The sequence below is a fragment of the Armigeres subalbatus genome, chromosome 1, assembly GCF_024139115.2.
Source record: "Armigeres subalbatus isolate Guangzhou_Male chromosome 1, GZ_Asu_2, whole genome shotgun sequence".
Lineage (NCBI taxonomy): Eukaryota > Metazoa > Arthropoda > Insecta > Diptera > Culicidae > Armigeres > Armigeres subalbatus.
This window is the reverse complement of record NC_085139.1, coordinates 142,816,008-142,836,252: the sequence shown is the minus strand read 5'-3', so window position 1 is coordinate 142,836,252 and position 20,245 is coordinate 142,816,008. Positions and strand designations below refer to the sequence as shown.

Here is a 20,245-nt window from a genome sequence, read left to right as displayed (position 1 = left end):
ATAACTGCAACATGTTTACTTTTCAGTTAACGAATGCCGTTCGATAACTGTAATGCATTCTAGACGTTGTTAGATGTTGTCAACGGTTGTCAATCGACATCAGATGCAATAAAAGTGCATCTAAATGTGCAGCGCAATGCAGCTGTCATTGAGTCTGACATCAGTTTGAAGTTTAGTGGTCCGATAACTGCAAAACTGTTGCAACTATCGAATTGCAGTTAAAAAGCATTGCAGTTAAATGACTTGCAGTTATCGAACGTCTACTGTACAATAATTATACATGATTGAAATGAACACCTGGTGACTTTTTTCCCGATTTTTTGTGTAATTTCAAGAAATTCCCGACTTTTTCCTGCATTTCCCGCATGGAATTTCAATTCCCGCATATTTCCCGCATTTCCCGACTCACTGGCCACCCTGGGTTTATATCGGCACCAACATTTCAAAAGGGCGAAACTGCTTTTGTAAACAAGAGCTTCTCACGTCTCGGGTGGGCTTATTTGTGCTCACCCACGCAATCCAGCACCATTAAATGAAAGAAGAGGATTCGATGCTTCCATCATTGGTATTGGATTGCGTGGGTGGGCTCAAATTAACTCATATTATGAGGTGACTTACGGCAGAGTCCGAAAATGGCTGCCACGATGGCCGTGCCAGCCCTCAATTCGCATTTTTGCTCGCACAAATGTAAATTTATAGGCGATTAGCACACCTGAAAACCATATTTCGTGTATGCTGCAAGTGAGCAAAGATGGGAAACGGCTTTTCGCTTTTGTCTGTCGTTTGCTTTTGTAGTTATGTGCATTGTGCCCCTGCCTGAAAGCGCTTAGTAGTTTTGAAAGTGGATCCCAATGGGATACACCTTAAAGTGAACCGTGAAAAACTAAAATTAAGACTTGCATGAAAATTTCACATGTGCAACTTGCTTTCATTCATTCATTCTCTCCGCTGGTTTGTATATAAACATCACCTTTGCCATTCGCTCTTTCGCATTATCCCGAGCGCTCCTGGTTTAAATATTAGGATAAATCTAGACCAACATTTGAAAAGTGCTTAATAGTCAAAGTTTATTCCTTCTGATTCTTCATCTACATATATGTATAAGTGTATAACTATATATGTGGACAAAGAATCAGAAGGAATGCTCTTAACTAAACAATTTTGAACAACTTCATGAATCCAACAGAAAGAATAAATTGTGATCTAGGTATCTGGTAGGAACGATGAAAGAATTTGAATAAAAAATCTAGAATTATTTTCAGGTGGCCCAGAGTTTTGTTTTTGTTTTGTCTTTTATCTTTTTTATCTTGGTTCACTTTTAACAACTCTTGGTACATACCACCTTTTTATTTATGAGGATATATTACCGCCGAATACCATTTTATTCATTTCTGTTGATAAGGTCATTACTTACAGTGAGTATCTAGAAATTCTACTTTTTAAACTATTTTGGCTTTAGAGAAGTCAATTGTGGATTTTATGTGTATTTGGAAATTCAAACTTCATCGACTCCTCACATTTTATTTTTACAGGAATTGAGAATTTAGCTCTTTGAATGAAGCACCATCATATCTGTTTAGTAAAATCGTGTTGCTTCCGTCAGAAATAATGAGTTGTTTTGGATATCCAATACGATTTATGATCAATTAAATCAGTTACACGAAAACACTTGGTTCGATTTAGCAGCAACCCGGCGATGTGAATACCAGATTTTTTACACGTTTTTTGCGAGGTCTTTCTACACAGATTTTTGAATTGACGCGGTATCCAGCTGAAAAGTTTTTTTTTAATGGAAAACACAAGCATAATTTTATGGATATGGGAACGACCATTCTGTAACGTATCATACTACATACCATATGGATATTGTTGCAATGAGCTCGATGCATAGAAGTCGGAAATCGATGAGCTGCGCCATTTTAGCATTCAAGATGGCCAAGCAATATGGATATTGTCGGAATGAACTCGATGAGTACATGCTTGAAACCGACGTTTGGAGCCATTCTAAAAATCGAAATAACCGACTTCCGGGTTACCCACATTGCATGGGTTTCTGGTCCTTTTAGCAACCTGGAAGTCCACCATCTTGAATTTCATAAGGTCGCCAAACATCGATTTCCAGCTTCTACCCATCGAGCCCGTCCTGACAATAACCATATTACATGGGTTTGCAGTAATTTTAACAAACCAGAAGTCGGCCATCTTGAATTCTAAAATTGACCCAAACATCGAGTTCGGGCTTCTACTTATCGAGCACATCCCGACAATACTCATATTGTATCGACTTCCGGCTTCTACTAATCGAGCAATATGGATATTGTCGGAATGAACTCGATGAGTACATGCTTGAAACCGACGTTTGGAGCCATTCTAAAAATCGAAATAACCGACTTCCGGGTTACCCACATTGCATGGGTTTCTGGTCCTTTTAGCAACCTGGAAGTCCACCATCTTGAATTTCATAAGGTCGCCAAACATCGATTTCTAGCTTCTACCTATCGAGCCCGTCCTGACAATAACCATATTACATGGGTTTGCAGTAATTTTAACAAACCAGAAGTCGGCCATCTTGAATTCTAAAATTGACCCAAACATCGAGTTCGGGCTTCTACTTATCGAGCCCATGTCGACAATACTCATATTGTATCGACTTTCGGCTTCTACTAATCGAGCACGTTTCGACAATACCCAGTTTCTAAGTTTTCTGTCAAATAGACGGAGACACTTTTTAGTTAGGGGAACAGACGGCTTTGGCAGGTTTTGTTCTATTATTGGCAGGGGGGTTTTTGTCGACCGAATTTTATGAAATTTGGCCACAACATTCTTTGATATGCAAAGAATGTTTGGGCCAAATTTGAGCATAACCAGTCATGAAAAAAACCCCTGCCAATAATAGAACAAAACCTGCCAAAGCCGTCATTACCCCTATATTAAATTATTCTAAAAATTTTCGAATCAAAAGGACATATGATAAAAGACTTTTACACAGATTTTCGAATTACAGTATCCCCCCGCTTATTCAGACCTCGCTAGTCTGGCGACTCGTTAGTCCGGATCCCGCTAATTCGGAGTTTTTTGGATTAAAAAGTATCAACACCCATTTAAACACGTTATGCTGTCAGTTTTCAAATTTGAGCTGTGATTTTGTTTTGGTTCATTTGCTTGATTTTTACAAAAAGGTAATAGTTTTTTACTTTCAAAAAATATGATAATAATAATATTCATAAATGTATTCAGAGAATGTAAACTAACTTACCTAGAAAGTGCAATCTATCGCGTGCCATGGATAGATTTGTTTGCATCTTGTCATGCAACCGCTGGGCTCGCTCCCATACTTCGCCTCGACCACCCCAGCATTCTACAGCAATACCACGTTCTAGTTCTAAGATGCCTTTCCGGTACAGCTCTATAGCAAGTTCTTTTTGACCTGAAAAGAACAAACAAAAATGTGCGATTGGTATATATTGCAACAACTTTTTATTTCCAAGAAGAAGACCTTATTTCACAACTCGAAAAACAATGAAAGTAAGGGATGTTTTGTTCACCTCCGCTTAGGTCCTGAATCAAGTTAAAACGTGTAGGAATATGAAGAAACTCTAGCTTAGCTTAGACTGACTGCACATGTCAATGGTTGCTACTCCGTGATTGATCAGAACTGGTGTAAATTGCACTACGATTCAATTGAATAGAGGTTGGGATTTATCACCCATTCTCGAAGTACACGTTTCAGAGTTTACAAGTCTAGATCAAAAACGGCGCCGGCCACGTCCTTACAATCAGTTGGGAAAGGAAATAAATATTAGTGTGTAGTAATTGTTGCCATTAGATGCCGCGAATACCTCTGCATCCCCACAATATGGAAAGGAAGTTTAGGGTTGCAATCAGTATCTACTGGCTGGATACTGGAAGTAATAGACGTTACCGGAATAAAATTGTTCGGGACGATATTGGACTTGCCTGAAATAACGGTTTGGAAGCCTTGCATGACAAGACTCATTCACAGGACCCGGATGACTGCGAATGGCTGGCAGCTCTAGCACACATGTTCCACACAGTTTACTGCAACTCATAAGTGACCGTATTCAGTCACAAAAGTTACTGCAACAATTTTCGTCTGACTTGTGCTGCTCGGGAGGAGTGGCTCGACTATAATGAGCGGATCGAGGGCTTATATACTAATTTAAAAATATGTGTGTTAAAAATAAGTTTTTTGACACTTATTTTTATTCTCATCTGATTTTCTCGTAACAAGTTGCGTTCGACGGGTGTTCTTGAAATGAGTACAGATCCCATTCAGAACATTTACGTTTACTATGTATGAAACTCGATTCATGCATATGCACAACATGTGACAGATGTTCGTAAAATGTATTGGAGGGTAACCACGATCCGATAACAATGATCCCACGAAACCAGTACGGTAGACAGGTTTTCTCAAACTTTTCTTTTATGATATTTGCCTTTAATATCCTATGAGAAAGGCACAAACACCACTAGGTGGATTAATCAGGGTTTCACACCAATCGCGCTCATATTTGCCCACATTTTTTTTGTATATCGTAGCAGGTTGTGGCTGATTTTTGGAATATTCTATGGCAATAACCTGCCAAAGTGACTTTTCCCCTGTAGTATAAATTGTACTAGTTATTTGTTTTGATGATAAAGAGTTATAAATCTGTGCCACAGACGCACACATGAACATACATTTTACTTTATGTCACAAAAGTTTCGACTTTATCTCATACATCTGTGTGTTTTCCGCGTGATCAACCGAATCAACAAACGACAGTGCACATTCAGTAGCTTTTAATAATACTAGATTTGTCTTACCTCGAAGACGCACCACAAACTGTTTCAAATAATAATGGAAGACAATCAGCGAGCTAAATTTGCTGAGTGGGAGAGCAATGAAGATATCAAAATATTTCGAGAATACATCAAAATTCCGTCAGTTCACCCAAATGTAAATTACGGTGAGTAGTCTTTACAATATATTTGAGAAATAGATATGATAAATTGAAATTACAATGTTCAGATGAGTGCGTCGAGTTTTTAAAATATCAAGCTGCAGTACTGGAGCTGCCATGCAAGGTCATTCAGATCAACCCGGAAAAACCCGTTGTCATAATGACGTGGACAGGCACAGATCCGGCAGCAAAGTCTATACTTTTAAATTCTCATATGGATGTTGTGCCTGTTTATCCAGACAAATGGACTTATCCACCTTTTTCTGCGCACATGGACGAACAAGGTCGAATTTACGGTCGTGGATCGCAAGACATGAAATGCGTTGGAATACAATTTTTGGGAGTCATTCGTGCACTAAAAATAGAAAATTGCAGATTGAAGAGAACCCTTCATGTAGTTTTTGTACCAGATGAGGAAATCGGCGGTGTCACAGGCATGAAAGAGTTTGTAAAGACGGATTGCTTCAAGGAACTAAACTGTGGATTCGGCATTGATGAAGGTTACGCTTCTGAGACAGATGTATTCAGACTATTTTACGGCGAACGCACCATGAAACGTAACATATTTTACGATTTACCTATGTGTGTTAAGTGAATAAATGATAAAATTGTCGCTTTTCAGCTATGATTTTTACCATAAGTGGAACTGCTGGGCATGGGTCTCTTCTTCTAGAAAATACCCCAGGCGAGAAAGCTGGAAGATTAATTGAAAAAATAATGACGTTTCGTCAGCACGAAGAACATCGTTTGAAAACAAACAGCGAATTAACACTCGGCGATGTAACAACTATTAATTTGACAATGATTTCGGTAAGTTTGAAATAAGTTATAAAGAAATAACCGAATAACGTTTTTTTATCCTATTTTATTTTATATTACATACGTAGAGTTTGTAACTGATTAAATTGATGATAGCGATACTTTTATTAATTTATCGCTATTATCTAAGTACAACCGAAAAGTTTTACTGCTTTTTAGAACAATTTTGTGTTGCTTTCATTCAAAATATGTAAAATGTTAAATCTGCCCCTTCTAAGCTGTTAATATCAACTTTTTACTTTTTTGTTGAATAAAAACAAGTAGATTTCAAAACACAAGCAGTTACGTCTCATTCAACGGTAGCGTTCAAATATTTAGTAGATATAAACTATATATTAATATTTTTTAGGGAGGAGTGCAAACTAATGTAGTCCCTCCGGAGTTCAAACTTTGTTTCGACGTACGGCTATCACACAATATAGGGTTGAGTGAATTCGAACAGCTTGTGGAGAAATGGTGCGTAGAATCTGGAGGCGGAATAGAAATTGCATACGATGATTATCCTTTCATTCAATCAACGAAACTTGACGAATCCAACCAATTTTGGATTGCATTTGAGCAAGCTATACAAAATATGAACTTGGAAGTAAAGCCACAAATTATGCCAGGTGCAACGGATATCCGATATATAAGAGAATTGGGGATACCAGCAATCGGATTTTCACCAATGAATAACACTCCAGTTTTACTGCATGATCACGACGAGTACTTGCAAGCTGATATTTTCGTCAAAGGTATAGTGATTTATAAAAATATTATAGTAGCTGTTGCTAACGCGTAGTTTTAAACACCAATATAATTCAGTTCTTCCATAAATATGAATATGTAATGAATAAATTATCCTTCTTAAAGAAAACACGTAACAACCAACAGTTATATTTTTCCATTTCACTTCCGTTGTAGTAGAGAACAACAATAATTGCTGAAATTCAATTAAATATGATATGGAAGCGTGGTAAGTCAGGTGGTAAGTATATACAGCCCATGACATCAAGAAGGCAGAATTATGCCAAACGTCCATTATGCCTATTGTCCGTTATGCCTAACGTCCATTATGCCAAACGTACTTATGCCTAACGTCCTTATGCCTAACGTACTTATGCCTAACGTCACGGACCCGTGCAGCACAGGCCACTCCGGCCTTAGTCTGGTAATAAATAAATTAATTAATTAATTTGGGATGCAAATATTCCGTAAAGCGTTACGAAACCAATATCATCAACAGCATCATCTGCTGAACTTTCTTTTAAGGAAGAAAGGAAGAAGCTTAGTAGGCCGTTTTTTTTCTACGCTTTCAGATTTTGTTTCTTTTTCAGGGTGAAAATTCTAGATGATTTGAAGAGAAAATATCGCCATTCTGATCAAATTTTGAAATAGATGACCGAGAAGATGACCAACATTCTATTTGGATGTGCTGGATTGAAATCTGCCCCGACATGGAGGTCTAGCACAGTTGGAAAGCCCAAAGATCTGAACTTTCCTGCCCGGTAAATTCAACACCGTTCGCCGAATTTACCTTTGATGCTCGGTTTCGGTAACACCTAAATCATCGCAGGAGCGACTCAGTTGTGGGTTGGTGTAAGGCCCTGCAAGCCAGCTTTAAGAAAAATACAGCAACGCATAATTAGCGAGAGAATACGGACCGAACTTGCGATTGGAAACTCGGTTCGTTGAACTAAAAATCTCGACGTCAGGACATATCGTGGCGCTAACATCGACTTCAACCACTATCTGGCTATCATCAACAATCTTCGGTACCGTTGGAATCCGCGGTACGACCTAGAGCAGTGGTCCCCAGCCTGCTTACTATCGAGGGCCACACAGCAATTTTAAACTGTTGAAGCGGGCCGCGGTATATTTGCAATATTGTTTATCATTTCGAATTGAATTTTGAAGTATAATACAAAGTAATCAAAAAAACTGTTTAAAAACATACTTGTAGGGGCATTACATACTACAGCGTAGCCGAGTTTTAGTTCATATTATCACACACTTCTGCGAGAGCGGATTTACCGTGAAATTTTACTTTCACAACAAAATCTCCTAGGCTTAGTTGGCCAAACTGTTTTACCAAATAAACATCTGTCGACCGATTCTAAGAGTTTGAACTGTTTTTATCCTCGATGATTATTGTTCAATGAAAGTCGTTGCAAATAACGACAGCATGTCTACGATTCAGATTTTGAAGCCAGGTGAACTTACCAGTGGTACTTATTTTCTGATTTTTCGATTTGAGATATTCAAACGGATTAAACTCAGATTGCCTGACGTGTCGACTCGTTTATTTGATCTTTTTCACGGAAAATGGCCATCAGGAAAAGACTCAATAACGGGCCGAAACGTCGGACACTGCAAATGTAAACCTGTTTGAATATCTCAAACTAACAAATTCAGAAAATAAGAACAATTATTCTTAGTGTGAAGTACGTTAACATAACGCATTTTCAGGAATTATAAATCAAGAAATTTTCAATCGAATTTTGCCACAACTTAACTTATTTTAAAGAATGAAAGAATTCATATTAGGGTGCAATGTATGACAACATTATTTTTACCTAAGAACGTTATATATTCAGCTTGGTTAAAGCGCCAAAACTACCATCAAAGTATGTGGCCGTTAGCCTACATATCATGTATGAAGTGAGAAATTTATTTGATCTTGATGATAAAAAGATTATTGGTTTATATGTTTCTTGAACATCAACATAATTTGAACAAGACATACACACTCAGTTTTTATTTCCGCAGCTCGGCAAAATCCGCACAGCCGTGTGCCCAGCAAAATGAAAAAAAACTGATCTCTCGTCGAAAATGAGGTTTGTTAGCTGGGTTTCGGCAAATTATTTGCTGATTTAAAGCAACTTTGACCGATTTCTCGGCGAAAAACATGTTTGCTGGGGCTCGGCTGTGTGAATCCCGGTAAAAGTTGAACAAATTGCTGAGATCCCGGAAAAAAATTAAGTGTGTATGCCCAGCCCGAGTACAATGAAAAACTGGACACTATGAAAGCTTCTCCTGGATGTGATATTTGTCAATGGGCCACATGTAGTGTATATTCTGAAACCCTTCGCGGGCCGCAGGAAAACGCTTCGAGGGCCGCATGCGGCCCGCGGGCCGCACTTTGGGGATCACTGACCTAGAGCGACTGCAGCAGCCTGATGTCGCCATGCAGCATCTCGACGGGTCGGGTATGTGGGTCGAAGTCGACGGAACGGTTGGTTCGGCGAAATGTGCAGACAGATACTGGAGGAGAAGGACGCAACGCGGGTTGTCACGCTGCAGCAAGATATCCGGCAGAACGTGGAACGCTATAGACTGAAGCGGATACAGCATACCCGCCTTTTTCAGGAGAAGAAACGCCGCCTGGAAGAAACGGAGTGCAATAAGATGGAATAACTGTGCCGTTCTCATGAAACACGCAAGTTTTATCAGAAGCTAAACGCATCTCGCAAAGGTTTCGTGCCGCGAGCTGGGATCTGCAGAAATAAGGATGATAGCATCTTGACGGACGAACGTGTTGTGATCAAAAGGTGGAAGCGTTACTACGAAATGGAGCTGAGAGTAAAGGCAGTTAGAGTCAAGGCAGCTGAGTAGATGACAACGTCAGTTCAGCGGAAGATGGAAGTCAACCTTGAGGAAAGTTAGGGATCCCATTAAACAACTAAAGATCAGTCAAGCAGCTGGAAAGGATGATATCGGAGCTGAGCTCATCAAGATGTGCCCGCAAAAGCCGGCCACTTGCCTGCAAAAAATGATTGTCAGAATCTGGGAAACTGAAGAGCTACTGGAGAAATAGAAGGAAGAAGTCATATGCCCCATGTACAAGAAAGAGTGAGAACTTTCGAGCGATTACCACCAAATCATCAATTGTGAATAAGTTCGTGGGATGTTATCAAGCCGGCTTCGTTGACGGCCGCTCGACAACGTACCAGATCTGTAATGTACGGCAAATCTTCAAAAAAAAAAAATGCCGTGAATACCAGGTCCCTACGCAACATCTGTTTATTGATATCAAGGCGGCATACGACTGTACTGACCGCGTAGAGCTATGGAAAATTATGAACGAGAACAGCTTCCCTAGGAAGCTTACAAGACTTTTTTTTTTTTTTTTTTTTTTTTTTTTTTTAACTAATTTTATTTGCTAATTATCTAATACATGCATTTATCTCTTAGACTAGGTGTTCCGTGTTTTCTTAACACTATCATCCTTATTTGCTATGTTACGCTTTTAGATATTATTAATACATTTCAATTGCCTCTGGCAGTTACGATATTTCCTCTGGTTGAATTAAACCATGTAGGAATTACAATGTTTTCTACTTAAACTAAACTTAACCTAATTTATACTAAGGGTACAAGGAGCTAATCGTTGCAATAGAAGATTGCAACGATTTTTGTCTAAAATTGGAAATTATTTTGTTGGACATTTGTTGCAATGTCTCAATATTAGAAATTCTATGAAGTTCATTGGTACTATACCACGGAGGTAACTTCAGAATCATTTTCAAAATTTTATTTTGAATCCTCTGAAGTGCCTTCTTTCTGGTATTGCAGCAACTAGTCCATATTGGCACAGCATACAACATGGCTGGTCTAAAATTTGTTTGTAAATCAAAAGTTTGTTCTTAAGACAAAGTTTTGATTTTCTGTTTATAAGTGGATATAGACACTTAATATATTTGTTACATTTGGCTTGAAGGCCTTCAATGTGATTTTTAAAAGTTAATTTTTGATCTAGCAGAAGTCCTAAATATTTAGCTTCGCTAGACCAATTAATTGGAACCCCATTCATAGTGACAATATGTCTGCTAGAAGGTTTCAAATAAGAAGCTCTCGGCTTATGTGGGAAAATTATAAGCTGAGTTTTGGAAGCATTCGGGGAAATTTTCCATTTTTGCAAGTAAGTGGAGAAAATATCCAAACTTTTTTGCAATCTACTACAAATGACACGAAGGCTTCGCCTTTTGGCTGAGAGACCTGTGTCATCTGCAAACAAAGATTTTTGACACCCTGGTGGTAAATCAGGTAAGTCAGAAGTAAAAATGTTATACAATATGGGCCCCAGTATGCTGCCTTGGGGAACACCAGCTCTAACAGGTAATCTATCAGATTTAGAATTCTGATAGTTTACCTGCAGTGAGCGATCTGATAAATAGTTTTGGATCAGTTTAATGATGTACAGAGGAAAATTAAAATTCATCAATTTCACAATCAAACCTTCATGCCAAACACTGTCAGATGCTTTCTCTATATCGAGAATTGAGCAGCTCCAGTCGAATATCCTTCAGATTTGTTGAGCCGAATTAAGTTCGTAACTCTTAATAACTGATGAGTGGTTGAATGCCCATGGCGACAACCAAATTGCTCATCAGCAAAAATAGAATGGTCATTAATATGAACCAGCATTCTATTTAAAATAATCTTTTCAAAAAGTTTGCTTCTTGAAGAAAGCAAACTGATTGGGCGATAACTAGAAGCCTCAGCTGGATTTTTTGTCCGGCTTCAAAATTGGAACAACTTTGGCGTATTTATATTTATCTGGGAAGTATGCCAGTTGAAAACATTTGTTAAATAAATTAACCAAAACGGATAAAGAGCTCTCAGGAAGTTTTTGATAAGTATGTAGAAAATACCATCATCACCTGGGGCTTTCATATTTTTAAATTTTCTAGTAATAGATCTCACTTCATCCAAATTAGTTCCCAACGAAGGGTCAAAACATTATCTTGGTTGAGAATGTCTTCGAAGCTTCGTGTAACCTGATCCTCAATTGGACTAGTGAGACCTAGACTAAAATTATGGGCACTCTCGAACTGCTGAGCAAGTTTTGAGCCTTTTCGCCATTTGTTAATAAAATTTTATATCCCTCTTTAAGCGCTGGAATTGGCTTTTTGAGGTTTTTAAGAATTTTCGTTAATTTCAAAAGGGTTTCGAACTGGGATCCAACTTCGAGACATTATTCTCAAAGTTGGTATTTCTCAGAATAGCGAAACGTTTTTTAATTTCATTTTGCAAATCTCGCCAAATAACTTTTAAAGTAGGATCGCGAGTTCTTTGGTATTGCCTTCGCCTCACATTTTTAAGACGGATCAGTAGCTGAAGATCGTCGTCAATAATAATGGAGTTGAATTTAATTTCACATTTAGGAATTGCAATGCCTCTGGCTTCGACAATTAAATTTGTCAAAGATACGAGAGCATTATCAATATCACTTTTGGTATCGAGAGGAATATCAACATCAAAATCCCTATCGATATACGTTTTGAGAGAACCCAATCAGCTCTATGATAATTAAAAGTAGAGCTGATTGGATTATAAATGGCTTCTTGTGAGATTTCAAATGTCACAGGAAGGCGATTAGAGTCAAAGTCAGCATGAGTTACCAATTGGCCACACAGCTGACTTGAATCCGTTAAAACTAAATCAATTGTAGAAGGATTTCGACTGGAAGAAAAACAAGTTGGTCCATTGGGATATTGAATAGTATAATATCCCGCAGAACAATCTTCAAATAAAATTTTACCATTGGAATTGCTTTGAGCATTATTCCATGAACGGTGTTTGGCATTGAAGTCACCAATTACGAAGAATTTAGATTTGTTGCGAGTCAGAATTTGAAGATCAGCTTTCAACAAATTCTTTTGCTGCCCATTGCATTGAAAAGGCAAGTAAGCTGCAATGAAGGAAAATTTTCCAAAATTTGTTTCAACAGAAACTCCCAAGGTTTCAAAAACTTTGGTTTTGAAACGAAGAAAATAATTTATGTTTGATACGTCTATTGATGACAATGGCGACCCCACCACAGGCGCTGTCAAGACGATCATTTCTGTAGATAAAATAATTTGGATCTCTTTTAATGGAGAGTCCAGGTTTTAAATAAGTTTCTGTTATAATGGCAATATGCACATTATGAACTGTTAGGAAGTTGAATAATTCATCTTCCTTACCCCTTTAGAGAGCGGGCATTCCAATTTAGAACTTTCACACAATTATTTGGATCCATTGAAACGGAGTCCGATAACAATTTTTGTGTGTACTTTATACCTACCTGAACAGCTTCAGGAATGGTATTTGCTTTGAACATTGCATCAATCATGTGATGCAATTGTTCAGTTAAAAATCAAAATCAGGAAGCAGTCATGCTACCTGAATCGGCAACATGACCATTATTTCCCGTTGGGACATGGGTATAAACCTCATTTTGAGAAGAGAAATTTTGTCTACCAGCAGCGATGTTTGCATACGTAGGTACATTCGAAAAATTGGAATTTACTGAAGTGCTTGCTACCCGTTGACGAGCGGCAAAATTTGTTTGTGAATTGTGGTGGGTATGAATTGCTCGACCGTTAACTGGTTTCGAAATTTGAACGTTTGAAAAATTTCTACCCGTCGAATCTGGGATCCGATTGGAATTTCCCTCATCAATTTTGCACGGGAATTCAAAACTTTTTGCGTGAAGGGCATTCCCAGAAATTGGATTTATGATTACCCCCACAATTTGCACACTTAAATTTATTGAATCTTCTCTCACAGGACAAGCGTCCTTGGCGTGAGAGGTTCCACCACAAATCATGCATTTAGCATCCATGTGGCAATGTTTGGTTCCGTGACCCACTTTTGGCACTTACGGCACTGGAGTGGGATTTTGGAAATATCCCCCAGGCCTGCGGAAATGTTCCCATGTAACACGGACATGGGACATAATACAGGCCTTTTCCAAACTTTTCATATTATTTAGTTCACTTTTGTTGAAATGAACTAAATAAAATTCTTGAGAAATGCCCCTTTGGGAAATACCAGAGTGGGATTTCTTTTTCATCTTAATTACTTGGACTGGTGAAAATCCAAGTAATTCAGAAATTTCAATTTTAATCTCATCCAGTGATTTGTCATCACTGGGCAGACCTTTCAAGACGACTTTGAACAATCGCTCAGTTTTGTCGTCGTATGTGAAGAATTTATGGCGCTTCTCAGTTAAATACTGGAGAAGACGTTTGCGATCGTCAAAGGATCCCGGCAAAACGCGGCAGTCACCCTTCCTAGCAATCTGAAATGAAACCTTGATCCCCTGAAGGTTACTCAAGATTTCATTCCGAAAGCCAGAAAACTCGGCAACAGATACCACAATTGGCGGAATCCGTTGTTTCTTCGCATGAATCGAATCACCTGGGCTAGAGGTAGATTCGATTTCCTCAAATTCGTTATTAATCAAATCGAACTGATTGCTCAGTTCGATGGGAGAAGAAATAATGTCAACGTTAGATTTAGAAGGAATATCTGAAGTCTCCAGCTTCCTTCTATTTTTTTCCGCGCTTGGGCAGGACGGTCTTGAAACCTTGTTTCTTTGAAGGAAGTGGAGAATTCAGAGACTCCCCCTTCCTCTTGTTTTTATTAATACTCATTGCTGAGCGTGGAGACGTGACCTTCTAAAAGTTTTTTTCCAGAACGGTGTCCCTGCAGGATTACCACCGCTTGTCGGAATTTTACTTCCGCAAACGGGTCCAACGTAAAACGAAGGCACGGGTCCTTGCAAAGATCGTAACGGGATCAGTGGGTAGAAATAGCGCTAAGAAGCACCGTTGAAATTAAAATAGCTTCGGGTAGTATTAAAAACTTCCTTCCGCAAAGAGAAAGAACCGCACAGCACGAAAGCACGATGCGGTCAAGCTTACAAGACTGATCAAAGCAACGGTGGATGGTATGCAAAACTGTGTGAAGATTTCGGGCGAACACTCCAGTTCGTTCTAATCGCGCCGGGCACTAAAACAACATTGCGCTAGAAGGTGTCATGTGGAGTGCCGGGTGTAACAGCCGGGGTACAATTTTTAACAGATCCAGTCAATTACAATTTATTTGTTTTGCGTATGACATCGACATTTTCGGCCGAACATTTGCAAAGGTGACAGAACTGTACACCTGCCTGAAACGTGAAGCAACAAAAATTGGACTGTTGGTGAATTCATCGAAGACAAAGTACATGCTAGTGGGCGGAACTGAGCGCGACACGGCCCTCCTGGTAAGCAGTGTTAAGATAGACGGGGATACTTTCGAGGTTGGAAATACGAAGGCGCATCATATGTGGAAGTTGGGCCTACAACGGGTACCAGAAGAAACTGCGGTCAAAAAAGATTCACAATCGCACCAAATGTGTCATGTACAAAACGCTTATAAGACCGGTAGTCCTCTACAGACATGAAACTTGGACCATTCTCGAGGAGGACTGGCAAGTGCTTGGAGTATTCGAGAGACGGGTGCTTTGAATATTATTGCGATGCGTTGAATATTATTGTCAGCGGGTAGACCAAAGCATCACTGCACCTCTTGGAAATACACGATGGAATACCATCGGGGCTAGAAGATGAGTATTTGAGTTTCGAGATAGCGGTTTTGACATGCTCCTGAGTAACTTGGAATGATTGTAAGGTACAAATATTGCTCGGTCTATCCCTGCATGTCAGTTCTATTTGAGCAGCATATGATGGGGAATCGGTAAATGCACGCTTGAAGTGATTAGCAAACATATTTCATTTCTCACTTGCGGTGCTACCGACTTCGTTGTTCAAATACATCTCGACGGGTAAACCTACTTCCTTACGTTTTGAGTTGACAAACTTCCAAAACTGTTTTGGATTCCTGCGTAAATCGCTTTGTATTCGTAGAGTATATCGGTTATACAGCATAAAAACAACGATAAAAGGGAGGCAAAAACTGTTCCGAATTATAACAAGCCATGATAACAAATTTATCAAACTTGTATACAAGTGCGAAAAAAAAAAGAATTGGATAGGCAGCCCCCACAGAAAAATGGTGATTCTAGCTTTGTTTACGCTCCTTTCGTGTTGGTTATTGCACAGCTGTGTAGAACAAGTTGAAATGCATCATCAGAGCCAGTGCTCCCCGCATTTGAAGCTTTCTAAAAGAAATTTATCATGGGGTATAACATCCCGATCCCGAATCAGTTCTCTATCATGACAGCTTGCGAAAAATGAATACAGAGATGATAAGTGAGAGAGTAGAGTACATACGACGCTTGTTTGAGTGGAGAACTTTAAATTTAAAAACCCGATTAATTCACCTAGCAGTGATTGCGCCTTTCTCGTGCATTATTTAACAAGCCAATTGATCAATCAAATGCATTATTAGAAAATTAGTTGAAAAGCTTGCATGGGTTGGTTCTACAAGGCATTTTATAGCATATTATGACTTAATCACTATGTTTCATAACTATTTTAAAATTTAAAATTTTTCGGAATGCACAATCGTTATGAAATACAATAGTGATCAATAACGCTTCATTCTCTGCCGAATACAATTTATTGCGGAAGAACTTGTTGAGAATTACTATGTGAAAAATTGGCTAATGTTTTTATGGGACATGTGCACACACACATACGAACAGACAGACATTTTCGTAGTTCGTGCAAAATACAAGCGCTCAGAAATAGTATTTTCAACATGCCTTCAAATAATCTGGAATATTTTTGATATCCGTCGGTATGAACATGAATATGAATCAGTGATGAAACTAGATGAATTGTTCCGTCGAACCCTGGCATTACCATAGAAAGCGGATGATGTTTCACAGAGTGAATTTTGTTGAAACTTTACCTGACCCATCAATTTGTCCAACTCCTGTATTTGAACAATGCAATACGCTTTCTTACAAAAGGAAAAATATATACGTCTACACTTAGCCTTGATCCAAATAACGTATGTGTATTCTGGACATAGCGTGCAGGGGTCAAAGTCAGCACTAACGATGTCCAGACATAATCCATGCGGCTTTTGCTCGACAAGTCTACTATAATAGTAATTTACTTCTCAAACTGGCGGCCTGCATCATTCCCACCTATTGCAGCCCACCAGCAGACAAAGAAATGCACCAGACAAAAACTAATCAATAATAACTTAACGGTAAGTGCTTTACAACGTACACTCCCGGCCATAAGCATGGAATGTACGTTGTAAAGCACACCCATGATATGACACATTTTGCACATAAGCTATATTTTCAATTGTTCCCTTACGTTCAAATTATAAAAAAAAAGATATTCAGAAAACATATTCTTTAAGAAATGTTCGCAGTAATGTAATCTACCTAGGGGAACTGTTCCGTTTTTCATCTCACTGAATTCATCTCATCGCGAAACAAAGAAATACGGCACCAATTTCGTCGCTTCTTTTTGCAAACATACGTGCTCACTTTTGAAAACATCAAAAAATAAGAAACAAACCAAATTCCTTTTCATTGCTGTGTTTTTCATGGGATGAATATCGGTGCTATGAGATGAAGTCCAGGAGCAGTAACGCTATTTATTTATCTATAACATCATGAATAACATAACATCATTCAAACCACTACCATTATTTTTCAACTCAATACTTCTCGTCCACATCCGTGTGTAGAATTTGTGTAATTTGTACGTAACGAAGAAAAAGTCTAATTAATAAATCATTATTTTAGGTAATATCTCCTTAGAGCTTGATTTTGCATGAGTATGGTTGAACGCCCACGGTTGCTGCTTCTTACGGAATCAAATTCTTAACAAATGAAATTGATTATGATTTCATTTTATATTTCAGGAATTAATTTTTATTTCAGGAATTATCAATGCATCACAATTGGAAAAGATTATTTATGTGTTTCATTGAATATCTTTCGAGCTCGTTTTTTTGCCTTTCGCGTACACTCAACTTATCTTGCATGTAAATTTTACCGGATAATTCAGGTAAACAATAAAAATTGCTTATCTGATTCTTTTCACATGTTGTTGGTAGATATTATAGATATGCAGGTAAACCCTACCTGATGTTCAGGTTGATATTACGTGAATTTTGGGTGAATTTTATAGGAGAACATGTAAGAAAAGTTTAGTGTTTCGAGTCGTTCGTTGAAGGCGGTGACATCGAGCAAATGAGTTCAGTGAAAATAGTAATAACCATGAAGGAAAGCGAACGTAAGTTTTTGTTTGTACTTATAAGAGGAAAAATAATAATTTTACTCATATATTCTTCAACAGGAATCATCAATCATGGATTTGATAATATTTAAATACCATACCGTGTTTATCGAACTCGAAGTCGAGCTGGCAGTTGATGGAGCGGGTGCCATACCGGGCCTGGCCATACTCCACTAGAAGGGTAATGGACGACTAATATCGCTTTAATTCTACACAGAACAAAAAAAAGTTGGGATTCCAACATTTTTCAATTTTATTTTAAGAGTACAGTAAATATGGTATTTTTAAGAGCTAAAACTTTTGAGTCAAATTATAAATTGACTGTTTTGAAAGTTTTTCTCCAGTTTAAAATTGTGACTTTCACAGCGGTAACTTTCAAAACGAAAAGTGTAAAAATTTTATTCAAACTTCAACAATCTACCTTTTTGGCAGCACTGACAGAAAAATAAATGTAACTGGCGGCCCACTGCTATCTGTCGATGACAGAGGGGGGACAACGGATTTTTTTCATATGGAGTTTGACAAGTATGACAGTACCCTCTTATTTGGCGCATAAATTTATACTCCAATGTCAAATTGCTCATATACTATCATAAATTGTGGTGGTATTTGTAAAAATTTGTATTGTTTACCGTTTTCACAAGAGAGAGTGGTGTCGAAAGCACATATTAAATTAAAAATCGCAAGAACAAAAATACGGATTTGGATCCGTAAATATGTAGTGTTTTCACTTTATTCCTTACGCGAAATATGCAGATAAATAATTATGTTGGTAGAAGAAAATCTGTGCTGAGCAGAAACAGTTGTTTCTTGCATAATCCAAACTTTGTGCGTTTCAGAACATTCTCACTCACTGCAGTGTTTATTTTTCATTGACTACGGCTTGGTGGTAGTGCCGTCGGCATTCGCTCGATTGGTGGCAACAAAAATTTGACAGCTCAGCACCCGCCTGGTCGATGACTTATAGCAAAAGTTGGGAACAAAAACAAGCAACCCTCGTTTCGGAGATTTTTACTATTTGCTTGTTCCGTTGTTCCAAATCAGGTGCATTTCTAATCTGTTCGTGAGTTCGTGTGTATTGTGCGGGTTAGAAAGCCCCATTTTCACCCAACGCTGGACTTCCGGGCGTTTTGATCCGAAATGGCCGCCGCGAACGGATCCTTGAAGTCTCAGAAGGCTGCCTACCGTCGCCATCCAGCACTGATCAACGATCATTTTAATGAAAAACCTTGCAGTCCCGTCGTCGGTTGGGTTGCAGAGTGGATATCCCAATGCCGGTTCGTAATTTGATGTTTATATTAATGACGAAATAATGGTGATTTTATTTATTTTTCAGGTAATGGAGGAAAAGCCTGCCGGTATTAAAGGAAGAATCACTATAGTGGATCATTAGAGTCATCACGGCAAAGACATCCTGTTGTTCAACTGGCCGATCAGCAAGGAAACTGCCTATCGGCGAAAATCAAACTATAGTTCATCGTCATTTAACCGCTTGGGATGTGCGACTTGGGCTGCTGCGACTTGTACGAGGATGATGCCTACCAGAAGGAGAGCGAAGATCGTGTTCCGGTCAAATGGATGGCACCGGATCTAAACTACGAAAAGCGATGTCTGGATGTTCAGAGTCATGTGCTGGGAATTATCTTAAGTGCATCGTCCTATTTTGGCATACGACCATCATTCAACAATGGGCTGCAGTAGGAAGCAGACAAGGAAGCCGGTCATTCGGCGGAATTAGCCAAAATAAGAAATTTTTTTACTTCATTATGATTAAATAAAGGAAAATTGAAAGCGCACAACAATTGTTGATTTGATTTTGAAAGAATCATTTAGTTTTGAGAGAAAAATGTTATTTTAACAAGTAAAATGCATATTTAGTTTTAAAAGGAAAATGTTATTTCGAGTAGTAAAAACGCATTTAGTTTTAAGAGCAAGATGTTATTTCGAAAAGTTTTCACCTGTCAACGTTCATACTGAAATGACAATTTTTGCATTGGTAGATTCAACAGTCTTATACTTTCTACTGAAAATCACTAACTTATTTTCTTAATGTTTACAACGTTTCTTTCATTTTTACCAACGATTTTTTTTTTGTGTGTACGGGTAGCCGTCTTTGGATGAAGGATTCAGTTTCGTTACAACAATGAGAGACACTTATGGCCGGGGTTCTGCCAAATCGTATCAAGCATTTTGGTTTAAAATTATTTCCGTTTGCATTTTACGAACAAAATATTACAATTCAGCCAAAAGCCGTTTGGTGCGGTTTGGCTGAACCCCGCCCATATATATGTGATATCCAAATTTGTTTATGTATGTAGCATTTGATAAAAATACATCATCTGAAGCAAATCTAGAATGATTAATCTTTGTATTTTCAATTTTCAATGAGAAATATCTTTATTCTATATAAGGTTTAAAAAATAGATTCACCCAAAAATCCAATAAAATTCATATGAAAATCACGTAAATTCTACGTTAATCGTGAACGGTAAATGTTAC

At 38.3% G+C, this 20,245-nt stretch overlaps 2 protein-coding genes across 13 annotated transcripts in view; one reads left to right on the top strand and one right to left on the bottom strand.

Moving 5' to 3' along the window:
* The window catches only part of LOC134205195 (spastin), a 67,567-nt gene that overhangs the window by 41,799 nt on the left and 5,523 nt on the right, over positions 1-20,245 (bottom strand). For all 12 annotated transcript variants that reach the window (XM_062680220.1, XM_062680219.1, XM_062680225.1 and 9 more), the window contains one exon: positions 3,257-3,427. In XM_062680220.1, coding sequence (XP_062536204.1) covers positions 3,257-3,427 — 171 coding nt within the window. The remainder of the gene's footprint in view (positions 1-3,256; positions 3,428-20,245) is intronic.
* On the top strand, positions 4,641-6,651 carry LOC134205197 (aminoacylase-1-like). Its single transcript, XM_062680232.1, has 4 exons — positions 4,641-4,973; positions 5,036-5,524; positions 5,590-5,777; positions 6,136-6,651. The coding sequence occupies exons 1-4, from the start codon at positions 4,865-4,867 to the stop codon at positions 6,565-6,567; spliced, it is 1,218 nt and encodes a 405-aa protein (XP_062536216.1). The 5' UTR covers positions 4,641-4,864; the 3' UTR covers positions 6,568-6,651.

What these genes read in the sequence shown, in the direction of transcription:
- LOC134205197 (XM_062680232.1), top strand. Translation starts at nt 4,865, where the DNA reads ATGGAAGACAATCAGCGAGCTAAATTTGCTGAGTGGGAGAGCAATGAA. An exon ending in TCACCCAAATGTAAATTACG is followed by an intron (nt 4,974 to 5,035) that starts GTGAGTAGTCTT and finishes TACAATGTTCAG; the next exon opens with ATGAGTGCGTCGAGTTTTTA. An exon ending in TTAATTTGACAATGATTTCG is followed by an intron (nt 5,778 to 6,135) that starts GTAAGTTTGAAA and finishes AATATTTTTTAG; the next exon opens with GGAGGAGTGCAAACTAATGT.